An 18,718-nucleotide genomic window follows, 5' to 3' on the forward strand; every position below is an offset into this window, starting at 1 on the left:
AAACTTGAGCTTTGCTTTTGCCAATAGAGTCAAAGACATCCTCAAGACGAGGCAAAAGAAAACATTTTGTTGCCAAGACCTGATTCAGGGATCTAAAATCACAACAAAATCTAAGCTGGCCTGTTTTTTTTACGACACATGACGACTGGTGCCCCCATTCACTGTTTGATTCCTCAATGATGTCATATTTGAGTAACTCCTCAATTTGTTTGTTCATTTCCTCTAAGAAATGAGGTGACTGACGATAAAATCTCTTTCTGATGGGTGGGGCATTCCCTGTGTCTATTTTGTGTTGGTAGACATCATTGTGGTCTAACTCACTCATGTCTTTAGCAAAAACTTTCCTGTTTTTATTGAGAAAGTGTGTTAGAATTACTTTTTGTTGATTTGTTAGATTAGAATTGTCTAAATTAAAGTTTAATGTGTCCTTGCATATTTTCTTATCAACCAAAGCAGTATCTTGACTATGTTTAGAGTTGTCCACTTTCTGACTAAGTGAAGTAACAGAATCTGAGTTAACAGGAGAGACAGAAGCTACTACAGAATTTGCAGGCAAGAAAACCCCTTTTTTAGTAGGATTCATGATTCTCATGAGTGACTCATTCCCATTGACGAGTGAAATGCAACATTTTGCACCAGCTAAAGACTGCTGTGGTAAACTAGACAAAGGTTCCAGAATGGCAACCTTACCTTGAACCCTTGAGGCTCTGATGGGAATGTCAACTTGTGAAAGAGGTGGAATAGTGATAGGAGAAATTGTCCTAGCTAAACCTGAATTCATTTCAACTGCTGTTGATTTTTTGTTCCTGTTTCAGGAATGAATAATGTTTCTTTGTCAAAATCAAGATGGATTTTATTGTGTTTTAGAAAGTCATGCCCTCATATCATTTTTCGTTGCATGTGATTTAAGATGCGAAATTTCTGTTTACTTGTTACATTACCTAGTGTGACATGAAGGGTAACAACTAACATTTTATGTGCTTCACCAACAACACCCACAGCTTCATTGAAATATGGTTTACGAAAACTTTTACTGTTTATGCCTAAACTTACAGAACAGCAGCTGACTGAAGCACCACTGTCCACTAAACAGCTGACCAAACTGCTGTTTATACTTGCTAGAACAGAATTTCCATTTAAATGAACTAGTTGCAAAATTTTTGCACTTCTATTTCTTTGAGAGATCTGGGTGTTGTTGGTGTTTTGGGCTGACTTGACCATTTCTTGCAAAGAATGTGCCTATCCATACCCTGGATAGGCGCGTTTCCCTATTGACCATTACCAGATGGGTGAGTGTTCTGATTTTATTTCATTTTTTTTTTGTTCGCACACTTCTTTATAATGACCTATTCTGTCACACTGAAAACACTTAACTTTAAAAGTTGGACATTGTCTTCTAATTTTACAGAACTTACCACAACCTCTACATCTGTCACCTTGTATGTGTTTTCTTCTCTCATACTGCTGTCGTGTCTGATACTGTGGTTTTGGTTGCATGGACATAACTTCCTGTCTAACTACACTCTTTAAAGATTCTGCTAATGAAGAACATACTTGAGTTTATCATTTGCACTAATATTTGAACTATTATTATGACTTTGAGTACATGAATTGTTGAAATTGTGTGAACAATAATTATTTTGTGTTTGATGAGGTTTACAATTAATAACATTGTTAGCTATTTCTACTGATCGTCGAAGTTCATCAAATGATTTTGTGTCATGTGAAACGTGTGGCTTTAGATTCTGCGACATGCCATTTATAGCCAGTTCGATGATGGCACTTTATGGCAGTTCTGCTGCTCCAGTTGTTGAATGCGTGTTAAATACTGGTGGCCACTTTCTTGGTCAAGTTGTTGAATTTTAAAAAATTCGTTGCTTGTTTTACGATTGGAAAATCTGTTTAAGAATGCCGTTTTTAGGTTTTGCATATTGTCTCTTGTTGCACCTTCTAAAGATTTGAACCAGAGCTGTGCTTGACCATTAAAATGAAACTTAAGTGAAGCAATGGTTTGCTCGTCACTCATTTTGGAACAAATTTGGTATGATTCTAATAATTTCCACCATTGACTTGGAACATGTGATGACTCATCACAGAATTTAGGTACTTGGATTGAGCTTGTCATTTCGTCAAAAAAACTAAAATTTGAGTCTTCTGTAACTATTTCAGGAACTATGTTGATTTCAAGCTCTGTTGAATTAATTACTAAGCAACTTGATACTATATTACCCAAATTTTCTAACAATTCTTCGTCTGAAGAGTCCAGGTGACTTTCGTTGTGTTGTGGTGAGGTATCTGTTTGTGTTGATCTAGATCTGGATCTTGTACCAGGGTAATTACTTGGATGAACACCTGTCTTGTTGTTTCTGTTCAAAGGCATCTACTGTTGATATGACTTAACTTGGTAGAGCTGTACTGGAATCTCTTTGGGTCGTCCACAAATCTGTTAGCTTTATACTTGGCGTGTTGGTTTGGTGTGTGTGATTGCATGTGTGAACTACTTGTGACTGTGCAGATGTAATGTGAGCGACCAATTGTTGTCTGACTGATATAATGACTGAGAACCACTGACTGGTTGATGACTCTGACTTATAATAACCTCTGACTGGTAAACTGGGAAAATACAGACAATTTGAAATATAATACTTTATTCTTTGATGTTCACAAGGAAGTTTTTTCTTAATCTAACAAAGAATTAACTGATTGAAATCCCTTGACGGCCCTCATGCCTTATTACATAATAAATATCTGTCGCTTGGGTTTCAGGCCGAATAAGCGCTAATTGAAAAGACTAGAGGATTAATTAATCTTTACATAGAATACCTTTATACTCTGTAAAGCTGTTTCTTTATCTATCATTTAGCAAAGACGTCCACTTTTGCCCTGTCACAGATTTCCTGAATTTACTTAAATCAATCCAAATATTTTACAGGAAAACTTAGTTTTGAGTACTATCTTATTTTCAGAAGTTTTATGAATACCTGAACATACTCTCAAAGGAACCAATTTATATAAAAAGATATATTTATATTTATGCATGTACGTGGTTTTTTTGCGCAAGAAATAGTAAATAGAAAGCATACACACTGATACTCTAGATAAGAATACGCATTTGCATCTACCTCAAGTGTTTTGACTCCGATTCATTGCCATTTAATCCGGAATTTGTGTGAACGCAAACCGATAGTGTGTCGTGTGAAGAGGGTGATATAAAATGTCAATGAACCAAGATGTGTAGGATAGCTGGTCAACACAATGAATACAATTTTCAAAACGTACCATATTGAAAAGATTAAGATGCTATAATGTTGAACTATTAAAAACAAATAAAAAAAATAATTGAAATTTTAAGATTATTAACATACATTTCTGTTAATGAATCTTTTCCGAAAATTAGAATATAATATCAATAATCTCAAACGTCAAGAATTTACTGATTGCCGTTTTATCTATCAAATCAATCTCTTCTTAAACTCTAACTTTCCACTATATGAATATATTGCTATGCAAAATGCAAGCAGAGACTTATAAATCCATGAAATTTTCAGACCAATTGGATTACCCATTGTAGGGTTACGATCTGAAATAGTTTATTTTTATTAAATTTTACTGTTTTTGGTTATTATCTTTAATATTATAATAGATAGAGAGAAAGTGTAAATGGCAAAATTGTTCAGCTAAGTAGGATCTACAAATAAGTCAAATGATAAAAATAGTCAATTGACTCCTTAAGGAGTTATTGCCCTTGCAATGTTTATTTTTTTACATTTTTTCGTGCAAGTCTATTACTTTTTCAAAAATCTTCTTCTCTGACACTACCGGGCTAAATACTTCCAAACTTTTAAAATTGAGAATGGAAATGGGGATATGGCAAAGAGACAACAACCCGACCAAAGAGCAGAAAACAGCCGAAAGCCACTAATGGGTCTTCAACTCAGCGAGAAAATCCCGCACCCGGAGGTGGTCCTCAGCTGGCCCCTAAATAAAATTGTGTACTAGTTCAGTAAAAATGGACGTCACAGTAAACTCATAAACATATAAATGAACTAAAATTAAAAAAAAACATACAAGACTAACAAAGGCCAGAGGCTCCTGACTTGGGACAGGCGCAAAAATGCGGCGGGGTTAAACATGTTTTGTGAGATCTCAACCCTCCTCTATACCTCTAACCAATGTAGAATAAAGAAACACATAGCAATACTCACAGTAAAACTCAGTTTAAAAGAAGTCCGAGTCCGATGTCAGAATAGGTAACAAAAGAAACTAAGCAAAATGACAATGATACATAAATGAACAAAGGACTACTAGTAGTTACTGACATGCCAGCTCCAGACATCAATTAAACTGATTGAAAGATTATGTCTTCATCATATGAAAATCAAGTACAATCCCTCCCGTTAGGGGTTTAGTATCACACCATCATAAAATATATGAGAAACACATAACCCGTATCATGCCAACAACTGGTTTTAGAATAAATGTGTTTATTTCCGATGCAAAGACCCTATGAGTGAATCAATATTAACACCAAAATATGCAATCCTTAATGACTTGACAACAGTATCGTAACTATATCCTTTCCGAATAAGTCTGTTTAAAGGTTTGGTTAGCTTTTGATGTGAATGCCGACATGTTTGTGCTTTATAAAGAATATTACCATAAAATATTGGATGTGAAATACCTGAACGTATAAGATGTCTGCATGTTGATTTATATTTACGAATGATGTCCTTGTACCGATGATAAAACTTAAAGATAAAGATATCAAGACCCAGGAAAGGGCAGTGTTCATTGTTAGTATTAGCTTTATTTAAAGTCAGTTCGGCAGGATAAATCTCTTTAGTGTACATACTGAAGTCGTCATTATTGAGAGCCAATGTATCATCTAAATATCTAAAAGTGTTATTAAATTTTTGAATCAGATGTTCTTTCGATGGGTCTTTGCTGATTTTAGTCATAAATTGTAACTCATAACAATACAGAAAAAGGTCCGCAATAAGTGGTGCACAGTTAGTTCCCATGGGAATTCCGATAACCTGACGATATACGGAATCTCCATAGCGTACAAAAATGTTATCTAGTAAAATTTCAAGGGCAGTTATAGTATCAAAGCAGGTCCAATTGTCATAGTTCTTTTGTTTGTTGTTACTAAAAAATGACCTAAAAGAGTTTGAACATAGATATTCGCATTTCGACTTTTTAAATGCCCATTTAATAAGGTGTGTGAATTTTTTCTTATTAAGATTATGAGGCAACGTGGTATATAGGATAGAAAAATCAAAACATTGAACAGATTCGAAATCACCAATATAAGCATGCAATTTATCAAGTACTTCCAACGAATTTTTGACACTCCAAAAGTAATTAATTCCACTATTTTCAAAGGCCTTATTTGAACAATTTATTACCAGGTTTTTGATTGTACCAAGTGTACTAGTAAGTGGAATAGATGGTTTAGTAGTGGAACAATGGGTTGAAGACGAAATAAATCTTGATTTGTAAGGAGTCTTGTGCAGCTTCGGAAGCTAGTTCATAGTTGGAACTTTCATTGTATTTGGTTCTGTTTGTGAAGAGGTAGCTAAAAGTTTTTGTTTGTTACAGATGTCATTTTCCGAAAATGGAGTCAGTTGGGCGGCTGTTGGTGAATTCGTGATTTCCTTTTGTAGAACGTCAATGTAAAATTTACGTCAAGCAATAATGATATTATTAGCAGCCTTATCAGCCGGGAAAAAAATATATTCCTTAGCGAGTTCTTTTAGTTTATGTATGATACGGGAAATTGGGCTATTATGGTTGTTGTTAGGAGTAAAATGATCTTTAAAATGTTGAATACGTATATCAACTATTTGCATTACCGAATTAAAAAAAGAATCTAATAATTTCTTGTCAGCTTTTTCTGGTTTTATCCATTTAGAGCAGTAAGTACGGAGTGAGTCGTGTATGATGTTACGACACTCATTCCAATTAATAATTGATGGAGGACGGTATTTAGGTCCTTTACTGAGGAATGATTTCAACTCTCGGTCACGAACGATGTTAAGGTCTCCTGTTATAACATGGGAACTGGGGCTATAAATGTATAAATGTATTCGGATGTACTGCAATTTCATGAGGTAGGTGTGTTGTCACTGATATTAACATCTTTACACACTTCGCTGTAATTAAACACATATTTCCGGGTAGATTTTTTGTAAACATAACAAATAAGAGGGAGTTCAGTTTTATCAAAATAGCCAGGAATTTGTTCTTCAACAGAATTATCATTAAAAATACCGGCAATATTTACAAAATCAAAACCTTTATTGACATATTTAATTTTAATAAAATGTTTTTCGTGATCTTCAGGGCGATCAATTTTGGGAAACAATTTAGAATAGCAATATGCAATTATAGTTTGGACGATTTCATACATAGGACTGCAATATGGAATTGTGTTGCATTCCTCCAAAATTCGATGTAATTTATTAACAGGCAAAGAACAGAGCTTGCTTAATAGATAGTGTCTACCGTTGTTTTTTTAAATAGAAGTTAGGTCCGAAATATTTGTAATGTTATTACGAAAATTTCTTTGATTGCGATTTATTCTACGCCCATGAGAACGGTTTTTACGTACTGTTTTAGAAACTATATCCAAAATGTTAACAGAATCTGTTCTAGATATATTACCAATTCCCATGATATTGTCGTTAAGACCGAGAGGATAGGCTGTCTGTAATTTTTTAATCCAATTTAATTCAATTATTTTTCGTGATCGTACAAATTTTGAATGAGATTCCCCAGACTGCTTATTAACTACTTCTAAAGGTTGAACTGTTAAATATTTAAAAGGATGATTGTGCTTCTTAAGGTGTTGATAAATGATACTTTTGAATTTATGGGGTCTTTTAAAACGATAAAGGTGTTCTTGTGTGCTTTTAGATAAATATCGTCCAGTTTCATCTACGTACTGAATACCGCATCCCGGTTTTTCAAGTGATATCAGTTTCAAAATTTGGGAAAATGTGCGACCATTAAACGTGAACCTTACCGTATTGTTGGTGGAAAGACGGAGACATGTATAAATGAATGTTCCTTAGGGTATCTAGTTTATGAATTGTATCCAAAGTTTTGATCCATCAACAAACAAGGCCGCCATGGCGAAAAATAGAACATAGGAGACAAAAGCAGTTTTTGGCTTATATCTCAAAAGCTACAGCAGTTAGAGCAAAAGTGAAAGGGAGTTTAAGAGATAAATGGGTCATGATCTATCTGTTATGAAATTGTCAGACAAGTTCGACAACCCATTGTTGGGTAACTGTTGGAAATAGTTTATTTTTATTAAATTTTACTGTTTAAGGTTATTTTCTTTAATATTATAATAGACAGAAAGAAAGTATAAATGGCTATAAATGTTCAGCTAAGTAAGATCTACAAATAAGTTAAATGATCAAAATAGTCAATTGACCCCTGAAGGAGTTATTGCCCTTCAAACCTTTTTTTTTACATTTTTTGTGAAAGTCTTAATTACATGTTCAAAAATCTTCTTCTCTGAAACTACTTGACCAAATACTCAAAAACTTTAATTGAATGTTCCTTAGGGTATCTAGTTTATAGATTGTATTCGGGGATTTGATCCATTCAAAAACATGGCGGCAGTTTCTAAAAATTGAACATAGGGGTCAAATGAAGTTTTTGGCTTTCATCTCAAAAACTAAAGCAGTAAGAGCAAAACTGACAAAGGTGAAAGTGTTAAACAGGTTTAGATCTACCTGTCAAGTAATCTTTAGACCAATAAGACAACTTATTGTTGGGTTATTGTCCAGAAATAGTTAATTTATAGGAAATTTGACAGTTTTGGTTTATTATCTTTAATATTATTATGTATTGGGTTTAATATTATTATAGAAAGAGAGAAAGTGTAAATGACAAAATTGTTCAGCAAAGTAAGATCTATAAAAAAATTAAATGCCTGAAACTGAAATTACAGGTGAGCGATAGCAGGCTCTCATGAGCCTCTTGTTTAATATTAATTACGGTTTTGTTTTTGTGAGATACAAGGATTTAAAATCCTTGTGAATTGAAACCATGAAAGTATTTGTTCATTCACTACCGTTTAAAATTTAGATACTAACTTATGTATACGCATCCCTGCTCATTGGTGCTCATATCTTGCATATAACTTTCATAAATGTATTTACTGTTCAATCCTGTGGGACATTATCCACTTATATATAAGCTTCTTTAATTATATTCTAGCAAGGATAAATTTAGTCTCAGTTTAAACTTGATAATTTTAATGAATATTCTCTTGGTCTGGTAGTATCTATTAATGGAATTAAATATTTTTGACAGAAAAATCCTTTTGTTTAATTATATTTCTGCTTTCCGAGCACTGTGTTTCCGACCTAAGATAAATATTTATAATGGTGGTCTCAGGTTAATTTTCTGCATGCTTTCCGAAATCTTCCCAGGCTATGATTGAAATACAAAATATCACGTGATAAACGCCCAGAAATAATCAGTTATTCTGGGACATTATTTATTAATAAACGATTCCCAGGTTTATTGTCACGATACACAACAGCACGCTGTATTAAAACTACACACATAACACGTACAGGGACCGTCTCAAAGCATGAATTATATAATAGCGTTATCATTATACTTGATATTTAATAAACATTCGCATTATTAAAACACATATGTTTTGTCAAAAGGCAAATAGGTTCTAACATATAAATAATTTTTTGACTGCAACCTAGTCTTTATTTCTTTACTATCCGAATGAACTTTGATTGTTAAAATATAAAATGTCACGTGGTAGCCTATCCATAGAGGGACCGTATCAAAGACATGCATAGATAACTACCTGTATAATGATCGAACATTTTCGAGAAGTTCCGAGAATCTTGTTTCCGGAAATATCCGAATGACACATAGAAGCTACCAAAACTCACCAATTTAAAGGCATGAACCCCTCAGGGGGTTCTTGCATAAAAAAATACAAGACTAACACAGGCCAGAGGTTCCTGACTTAGGACAGGCGCAAATAAAATGCGGCGGGGTTAAACACGTTTTGTGAGATCTCAATCCTCCCCTATACCTTTAGCCAATGTGGAATAAACAAACACACAGTCAGTTATAAATTCATGTCAGTACCTAGACACTGCCCACTGAACTGATATTACCATCGGAGACTTACAGGCCACCATCAGTAGTATCGACCCAGTGCTAGTAAATAAAAATAACACTAAATACATTTCTTGCGTCCGATGCGCTTTTCTGGATTAACCTTCATCAGGAACGCTCATCCTAAAGATTCAAAGGAAGGGTGCATGAATATGACAAAAAATACCTAAAAAGTATAGCCAAAATCATTTATGGTCAACTTTCCCTGAAGAAGTAGCAATCTACTAGAATAGGTAGCGACCAAGTTGAAGTACATACTTTTACGGTACGAATTTTAGTTCACCAAAGGTGCATTTCGATTATCAATTAAATATCATGTTTCTCGTAAACATAAATCATACTTGATGGTATTTCTCGTCATACCTTTTATTGTCATGTCGTTAAGAGAGTTAAAACATTAAAATGATAATTCTAAATTTAGGAAATTTCAGCTGAAAGGGTTAAAAGCGTGATATACTCACTTATTCAGTTAAAATATGTACATCTTCTGATGGTTTAATGATTTTTAAGACTTGCCGTCGCCTCACAAATAGTGTCCATTTAAATTGTTTTCTTTAGTGGCAGTGTGAACCCATTTTGATTTAAATAAGCGGTTACCATGTTTGTAACTGCATTTATGTGATGCTTTGGTTTTACGACAGAGTGTCTAAATAGGCAAAGGGGTTAGGGTGCACGTAAATTGGTTTAACCCTGCGCAATTTGTGCTTTTACTAATTCAGTCTATTTTGGCCATTTTTTATTCGTTGATGTTTGTATTTTTATGTCCATCTGTGGTGTTTTTTAGGGCAATTAGGGTGTTGATGGTTGATGTAGTCTGTTGTTCTGGGCTTGCTTCTTTGTGATTAATTTTATCTTTTTTATCATTATCATTTATTTGGTGACTCGACAGTTGAATCGTTCCGATACCTTTGCACAAGAAACAGTTATGTAATGTTTATTAAACCTAGACTTATCTTCAAATATTCTTAAGTCAATTATGCCAATTTTTCTTTCTGTTCCATATTTAGGTACGAACTTGCATTGCAAGAAAAGAACCCAAATGTCATGCTTCCGTACTGGGATTCCACCTTAGATAGTGCAATGGAAAATCCGGCTGATACTGTTATTTTTACCGAAAAGTTTATTGGAAAAGCACATGAAACTGTATCAGTGCCTTTCGGAGGATGGATAAGAAAAATTAATAGATCAGTCAAAAATGGTAAATCGTCGTTGCTTATTACAAAAAGTATTTTGATATCGCTTTTAAGTGACAATATTAGCTACACAAATTTCTTGACCCGTTTAGAAGATATCCATAAGGGTGTTCATGGGTGGGTTGGTGGCGATATGAACAACTTAGACCTTGCTCCTTTTGATCCTATTTTCTACATGCATCATGCTTTTATTGATTGCATATGGGAGCTTTATAGAGATCGTGAGAAACAAAAAGGCAAAAATCCGGAAATCTACCCAGACGATGTTTTGCACACGCTGGATCATCAATCCTCTAGCTTAATGGCAAATCTGCCACCTTTCAATAATGTTAATCTTACAAATGCTGATGGATATAAAGATTTCTGGACCGAGACTTATTATACTTGTGCACCTCAACCATCGTGTAGCTTTCAGGCACCAAAGTGTGGGTCCAAGTGGCTTAAATGTGATATATTTAGGGAAAGGTGTGTTTCTGAAGGATCAGAGGCCGCCTTACCCAGCTTTACTCCTGAAGATGTTTTTGAAGTGCACAATAGACGAAGTCCAACATCGAGAAGAAAACCTCTTCCGCCAAGGAGTTTTACATCTGGTTTTCCGTCAAGCTCTAGAGGTCAACCAGGATTTCCAGGTTTGAGGAGTTTTGCACCTGGTTTTCCGTCAAGCTCTAGAGGTCAACCAGTTTCTGCAGGTTTGTCTGGTAGAAAAATAACAGCTGAGGAATTTTTCTCTGCACTTAAAACATTGAAGAAGCAGCCTATCACTATTGCAAATACGCCACGTATTAGATTCAGACCGGGGACACCTGGAAATCAGAGACGTCAAGGCCAACATGGGTTCAAGGGTAGGCCTGGGCTGAAAGGAACACGCCATGTCGTGACAGGGGGAAGGTCTGGTTCTCCTTCAAACATCAATACGCAACGTCTTCCTCAAATAATGCCTTCTATTGACGAATTGAAAATACCAAGATTTCAAAAAGCATGTGGTGGAAATCCAGTTCAGAATTCTTTTAGGTTAGATTGTAAAGTAGGAAAACAATTATGGGTATTTGTTCCAGTCAAAGTTGTCAATTTACGACATGGTGATATAATTTATGCGTCGTATCCAGTTGACTTGGAAGGACGTAAATTGAATAATACTGATGTGTTTTCTGATGGACAACCATTAGAGTTTACTTCTAATTTGCAAGCCAATGCACGTTCGAAACGTAAATCATGCAGTTACGATAAATCTGGTTTGTTCAAAGTTAGAGTTTCTTCATATGGATTAAATTACTATGGCATATACGAAGACACAGTCTTTTTGGACAACAAACGCACAGTTTCAACGGAAATTTCGTATATCGGTATCAAAAATCCGGAACAAAAGGCGACGAGAATTTTTATCACTGCGGTTGATGAATGTGGAATTGCTTGCCAACCAATGATTTTGATCCCGGGTCGTCAAAAGCGCCGTTTCTTTCGATACAGGAATACTCAAGGAGCTATTAGAATAACAGCAAACGGACCAAGATATTACAGTAATACGTATCGAGGTGCTGAGTCCTTGGTTTGGAGAACAGCCAAATTTTCTGTTCCTCAACAAGATGAAAACCAGATTCCGATTGTTTTTGTTTGTGATTATAGAAATAAAAATCCATGGTCTTGAGAAAAATTTAATAGGAAACTTTTTTTCATGCCACGCTTTTAAAAATGTTATAAAAATTAAATTTTGCATATTGAGCACGGTGGAGTGCTCTATACATATACACAGTGTATTGCTAATATTCATTAGTTATCTTCTAACGAATGGGAGGATTTATCAAATGTTTGGAATGTCAGTAAATTACTTACTAACATGAGCAACACGACGGGTGCCACATGTGCAGCAGGATCTACTTATCCTTCCAGAGCACCTGAGATCACCCCTAGTTTTTGGTGGGGTTCGTGTTTCTCAGTCTTTAGTTTTCTATGTTGTGTATTGTGTATCATTGTTTGTCTGTTGGTCTTTTTCATTTTTAGCCATGACGTTGTCACTTTATTTTTCGACTTTTGAGTTTGAATGTCCCTTTGGTATCTTTCGACTCTCTTTTTTAAATCAAAATTCTTAATTATAGTTTTTTTTTTTAAATCAAACAAAATGGACAAATGAGAGACTAAAACGTTAGAACATAAAACAACTTTACAAGGCATGAAGTATCCAAATCTTCAGTCTTTTAAGCTATTAAGTTTTAAACAAAAAATTTCTGCCGTCGCCTCAATTGCTGAATTAGCATCTCTATGACTCACATTCGGCGACTTTCCTAACAGTCGAAAATAAAAAAAGAGCTGCTTATGCCTTCATTTAAGTCATCAACCTTGAGACGTTGAACGCTGATCTACAAAACGTCATACTTTAAGATGGCTGGGCGTCTTAATTAAAATTGATAGAATTTTTTGATAATTTTTCAAAATGAAGTTTTTTTCATGCTTTTTTCAAAAATATAATAAAAAGTATGGGTCACCGAACTTTTTTTCACGCTAGAGGTTGTGCAAAATTGTGAGATTTTGTATAGATTATGCATGGAAAAAATCAAATTTTGTGTGATAAAAAGAAAACTACTTATAGAACTTTAAGATAAAATGTGAGAAGATAGCTCTTATAAGATGCTTTCAGATAAGAACAAGAAAAAATGAGTTCAACGAACTTGTTTTCTTGCTACATATCAAAATAGGTAAATTCACAACACTTTCTATTCTAAAAATTTCTTTATCTGAGTTATCTCCCCTTATTTGGCAAAGTTGAAAAAAATCTAATCAAACGCAAATAGGATGTTTTTGAGAAATTACAGCCGTAATTATGATAAAACACACAATTTTTTATATTTACATCAAAAATCTTTTACATAAATTACATACTACTCTCAAAATTTGCACATTTCATGAAATATCTAGACCAACGTTAATTGCTACTTCGAAATTCAAGATGGAGGAAGACACCCGAGCCAGCTTAAATATACTGTGTATCTTATTTAAGATAAACCGGAGTTCACTAATACTTAAATATGGCTAATAAGAAAGGATAAAAAAATTTCCATACCGTTTGTAGAGTTTACAACTGTAGCAATTTACGCTAAGATATGTAAACACATCTGTTCGGTCATATCTTTTAAAAACAACTAATAAGCACCCATGGTGATGTAACTGTAGTCGCCGACGTCGACAGTGGTAAAGTGCAAACTGAAGAACGTTTTCATCCCGCAACAATCTCGACATACTTATCACTATTTCATATTTGATGTCCATATTTGAAAATAAATTAAATTAAAACGTCTAATGTACTAAATTGACAAATTTCTTGTTCACATAAAAGAAAATGTTGAATTGACCACGAAAGTCTTTTTACAATTGTTAGTCTTGTTCATCATATTCATCATATTCATCTACATTGGCTATCCACTTCCTTATCTTTTTCCGGACCTTCACACTCGCTACTCGTTTCGGTAGAGTACTTCTGTGCGTTGCGTCTTCATACTTTAGAGACATTTTAATTTCAAGTTCTTTTGTTTTGTGCGAAACAAAAATGTTAAATATGATGGTATCTATCAACGAGTTTTCTCTCTTGTCACTCATTGGACCGAAAAGTAAGTAGCCTAATTTTGACTTAACGGCGGTTGGATCATTTCCTCGTACTACTTCATCCTCGACTATATCCCAATAAGTCTCCTCAAATCAATAATGATATTTCAAACGACTCTTGCTGTCAAACCGGACATGCTAGCTTTAGTCCCCGCAAATAGTTCAGTCTTCTGCTAATGTGGCAAATATTGTTCTGTAATGGTATGGCAATCATAGGTACGATCAGAACATTTATAGGTATTCTTTGTCTGGTGTCTGTTTCTACATATTATACTGTTGGTTTTTCTAAGTGTCGTACGTTTTTGTCCCATTACTCCTGTTACAAATGATCTCTGTGCTCCCTCATTAAAAAGTATATGTGTATCTCTACATAAGTGGTCTGACCATGCGGGTGCTACGACAGTTTTTAAAATTACATGGTTGCGTACTTCGGCTGATGAAGAGTGTAGTATTGTGGTGTCCTCTTCCTTCTTATTCGTATCATTTACAAGATGTACAGATGTCTGATTGGCTGATGCATTCTGCAAATGTTCATTGCTACTATGAAAATTCATATTCTGTGGCTTGTCTTTTGGAATAGGATCCCAGTTACAGGATACCAGTCTAGTACCCACGAATGAAGTCCCTTAATAAATCCACCATCTATTAAATGGGATATTGTACCGAGATGAATATTATGTTAAGATGATTGAATTTGTAGTATATTTAAAGAGTATTCATTACACTTTCAACTTCTGTTAAATTTTCAGTGATTCTGAAATGTATAGGGTGGATGATTGTCTGAGTAAATGGTCCAAATTTTATTTTCGATTTTAACCAGGAAGTTAATAAAAGGACCCTATTAATACTCAAAACAGTATTGCTCTCTTAAATGCCGGTCATGACCTTCCAAGAATTTTCCCAGAAACCATGAAGGGGGTACTAGTATGAGAAAGTAATTTAAATTTTTCAGTCTAATATAGGGAATAAAAAATCTGCCCCTCAATTTAGAAAAAATTGCATTGAAGTAAAGGGAGAAATAATTTGGTCCACGTTCCTGTCAATGGTAAGGTACACCTGAAGGAATTAAGCAACACAAATCTTCAAATTGTGGTTTATTTGTTAGACCTTAACAAAATATTAAAGAATTAGAAATATTTTTTTTATATTTATCATATTGGTGTCATATTACAGGCTATTATGTAATTATATTAAAGAAATACATGATTTTCCATAGTCTGAGCAGATAATTAGTTTAAACTTCATAATATTGGCTGCAAAGATGTTTTATACGACATGCAGTGTTATACATGTTAGATAGTGCAGTTTTATTACATTTTTTTTTTCATTAAAAGTACAGTTGACCCTTATTTATTATCATTTTAACTGTAAAAAGTGTGCGTAATTTGATACCAAACAAACAAAATGATGCAAAAAGGCAATTTTGTACCACGAAATATAACTATCAATAAATCTTATCAATTCTGTGGTAAACTTGATATATAGTTAGGGTCAAACAGTCCTAGTTTTGTACTTAAAAGTCATAGGTTGTCTGTAATGTGCAATTTTATATGAGACGGTCAATGAAAAATCTGCTAAATTTTGATAATTTTTGACAAAATAGTCAATATTGAGAGAGAATGTTTCATTTTCTAAATATGAAAATAAGTTTGTTTGTAGCAAGACTTGCTGATGTGACTCTTTTATTCAATAAGTCCACAGAACTTGTCCCGCCCAGATCCTCCCTTATTTGATGTTGATGAATAAGGCCAGTGGTACCAATAACTGGTTGGCTATCCCTTTGGTGCCCAAACCAAATGCTGAAGAGATACAGTGCAGATAAAGGCACTTGATTTACAATAATTAGAGTTAAGTAAAGGGACCAAGACATATGCCAACTGGTTATTGTATAAAAGTACAAACTGAACAAACACAGGTTTGGGAGAAGAATCTCAGTTTAATATTTTCTTTGCATATCAATAAGCAATAAACATATTTACAAAGAAAGCAAAATCAAGTTGAAAAACTGTGGTACTCAATACAAAAAGTACATAAAAACTGTGAGTTCTTTGAAACATTACTACTCTACTAATATAAAATAGCAAAGCTGACTCTACTAATGCAGCAATATCTGTAATATATGTATATAGCAAACAAAAATAAATGTCCACTAGGGAGAGGTGGGCGGGAAGAAAATATTTTCCCGAAAAAATTTAAAATGACTGCTACAAGCAAGCGCTGCTTTAAGAACAATTAAGCGTGCATGTTTAAAACAAAAGCCCTGCTAAATAAGTATTGATTGGTTAATTCAAAATTAATGAGCAATCTCATTGGTTAATTAGTATGATCTCGCAAAACAATTAGAAAACGAGAAGCACATGCAGAAGTGACTGGGAAACCCCCTTGCTGATTGGATAATAATCTGAACACTTGAGGACCCCTGCATAACTTATGTACAGCATTCCAAAACGTATTGTGTCTTAATAATCTATTTATATATAATAGTTCCATTAATCCACAAAACTTGCCCCTCCCAGATCCTCCCTTATTTGATTTTGATGAATAAGACCAGTGGTACCAATAACTAGTTGGCTATCCCTTTGGTGCCCAAACCAAATGCTGAAGAGATACAGTGCAGATAAAGGCACTTACTTTACACTTATTAGAGTTAAGTAAAGGGACCAAGACATATGCCAACTGGTTATTGTATAAAAGTACAAATAAACAATAAACATATTTACAAAGAAAGCAAAATCAAGTTGAAAAACTGTGGTACTCCAAAAATAATCCCAAACCTGTGTAAAAGTAGTAAAATTAGGTTCATGCATCAGAAGGACGCTATTGACTAAGGGCTGACGCAAATGCATTCATGACTTGCTGTTTATGAGAAAAGGAAGGGTCTAAGTAACCTTTGTATGCCTCACTTTTCCAGTCCCCCCGAGCCTGGATGAGGTCAGACGAAACTCCACATTCCAAAGCGAATGTAGCCTCACCCCTGCAAAAGCTATGATCAGAGTAGCCACTGGTGTCCAATTTAAGTTGTGATATAGAATGCTTAAGCATTTGAAGAAAAATTGAATAGATTAAAGGAACTGTTGTCCCCTTAGATATGTGTAAAAAGGCAGGAGATGGACAGCTGATAGCTGGAATCATTTTAACATGTAATAGGAGTGCTTGTGAAGGACAAAGAGGGGAATTAAAGATTCTGGGGAAGTGGAATTTCCAACAGCCTATTGACTTTCGTATGCGAAGCAATGTGCCGCTAGTCTAAAAAACAATGTCTTGTCGGCTGAGGTGCTTACCAGCATCAAATTCAGCCAAAGTGGGGACAAATAAATTAGACTTTCTAAAAAAAGGAGAAAAAGGCAACCAAGCATGCTGCCCAGAAACTAAAATGAATTGGATTCTGAAGATCCAGGGTAGTTGAAATCTTTTTCAAAAGCTAAGGTGTAATAGAGAGTTTTCTTTGAACCATTGTACCTAATACACGTTTAGCCCTCTGCAAAACTGTATGAATCTATTGGCGATGGTTGACCTGCCTCCAAATATAAAAGTTTAATTATTGATATATAATTACTGATAGAATTAAAGCGCAATTTTTGGAGATATTAACTAGTGCACAAAATTTCCTGTAAGAGTTCAAATAAGTCTGATAAGTCTTTTTTGTGGATTCAGCATAAGTGTAACTCCTGAAGGTTTCCACTAAATTGTCCAAGTTAGTAACTTCTATGTGTGCCTGTAAGCCTAAATAAAAGAAAACGGAGGGAGTGACAGGACATGTGAGAAACAAGGTGATGCACTAACAACGGGGCTGGTAAGCATTCCTTCGTACAAAATTTACATAACTTTAAATCATGCAATCGTGAAACGGCATCAGCCATATCATTTTCCTTGTCTGGCAGGTGAATAGCCACAAGATGAAAATTTAAGAAGCAGAAAACCAGAACAATTCATGCAAAAAAGACATCAAGAGTTTGTTCTTAGAGGTACACTTATTGATACAACTTACAGTTGATGAATTATCACAAAAAATATATACACCTCTATTTTGCCAACACTTAGCCCATCTGTTGGCCGCCAAAGCCACAGCAAATGCCTCTTGCTCATTTTTATGCAAAGATTGCGCTAATATAAAATCCTCTTTCCAATTAACATAAAACCAATCTGTATCAAAAATACCCCCTGCACCTGTTTTGCAAGCATCAGCATATACTGAGGTGACAGGATCAGTGTTTAGTAAGAGGGATTTCCCACCAATGGATATCATGCAAGATTTCACCGCATAAGCGCATTTTGTGCCAGTCATGATTAAGCTTCATAATGCCATCAATGATTCTCCGAAGAAAAACTCTTCCGCCGTGAACCACTAAAGAAGCTCACTTTTCCCGCAAAGGACTGCAATTGTTTCTTTGAAACATGCTTGCGCTGCTTAAAATCTGCTAATTCTGTCCTTAACTGCTCTAGTTTTGTCATAGGTAATCCTAATTCCGATGTTGTGGAGTCAATCTCCACACCTAAAAATACTAACTTCTGGCAAGGGTAGAAAACCTTGGACCAACTTATGGTAAAGCCTAGCAGCAAGTCAATCAAGACTCTTAGGCCATGTGCACAGCTCTGTTTAGTGCATTCGCAGATGAAAAAATCATCTAAATATGCTATAACGGTAAAGCCGCTGCGTGACATCATGCGGCGAACAGCCTGTGAAAGTCTATGGAAAGTACCAGGTGCTAACTTTGAGCCAAAGGGTAATTTTTTTATCAATAAAGGTATGTGTTTGACCGTCA

General features: G+C 34.7%; 1 protein-coding gene across 1 annotated transcript in view; it reads left to right on the forward strand.

Moving 5' to 3' along the window:
* LOC127724628 (uncharacterized) overlaps nucleotides 1–12,006 on the forward strand; it is a 38,429-nt gene extending 26,423 nt beyond the window's left edge. The window contains exon 4 of the mRNA XM_052231673.1: nucleotides 10,176–12,006. Coding sequence (XP_052087633.1) covers nucleotides 10,176–12,006 — 1,831 coding nt within the window. The remainder of the gene's footprint in view (nucleotides 1–10,175) is intronic.
* The last annotated feature ends 6,712 nt before the right edge of the window (nucleotides 12,007–18,718 follow it).

Source organism: Mytilus californianus, unplaced genomic scaffold (assembly GCF_021869535.1).
Source record: "Mytilus californianus isolate M0D057914Y unplaced genomic scaffold, xbMytCali1.0.p SCAF_1, whole genome shotgun sequence".
Classification (NCBI taxonomy): Eukaryota; Metazoa; Mollusca; class Bivalvia; order Mytilida; family Mytilidae; genus Mytilus; species Mytilus californianus.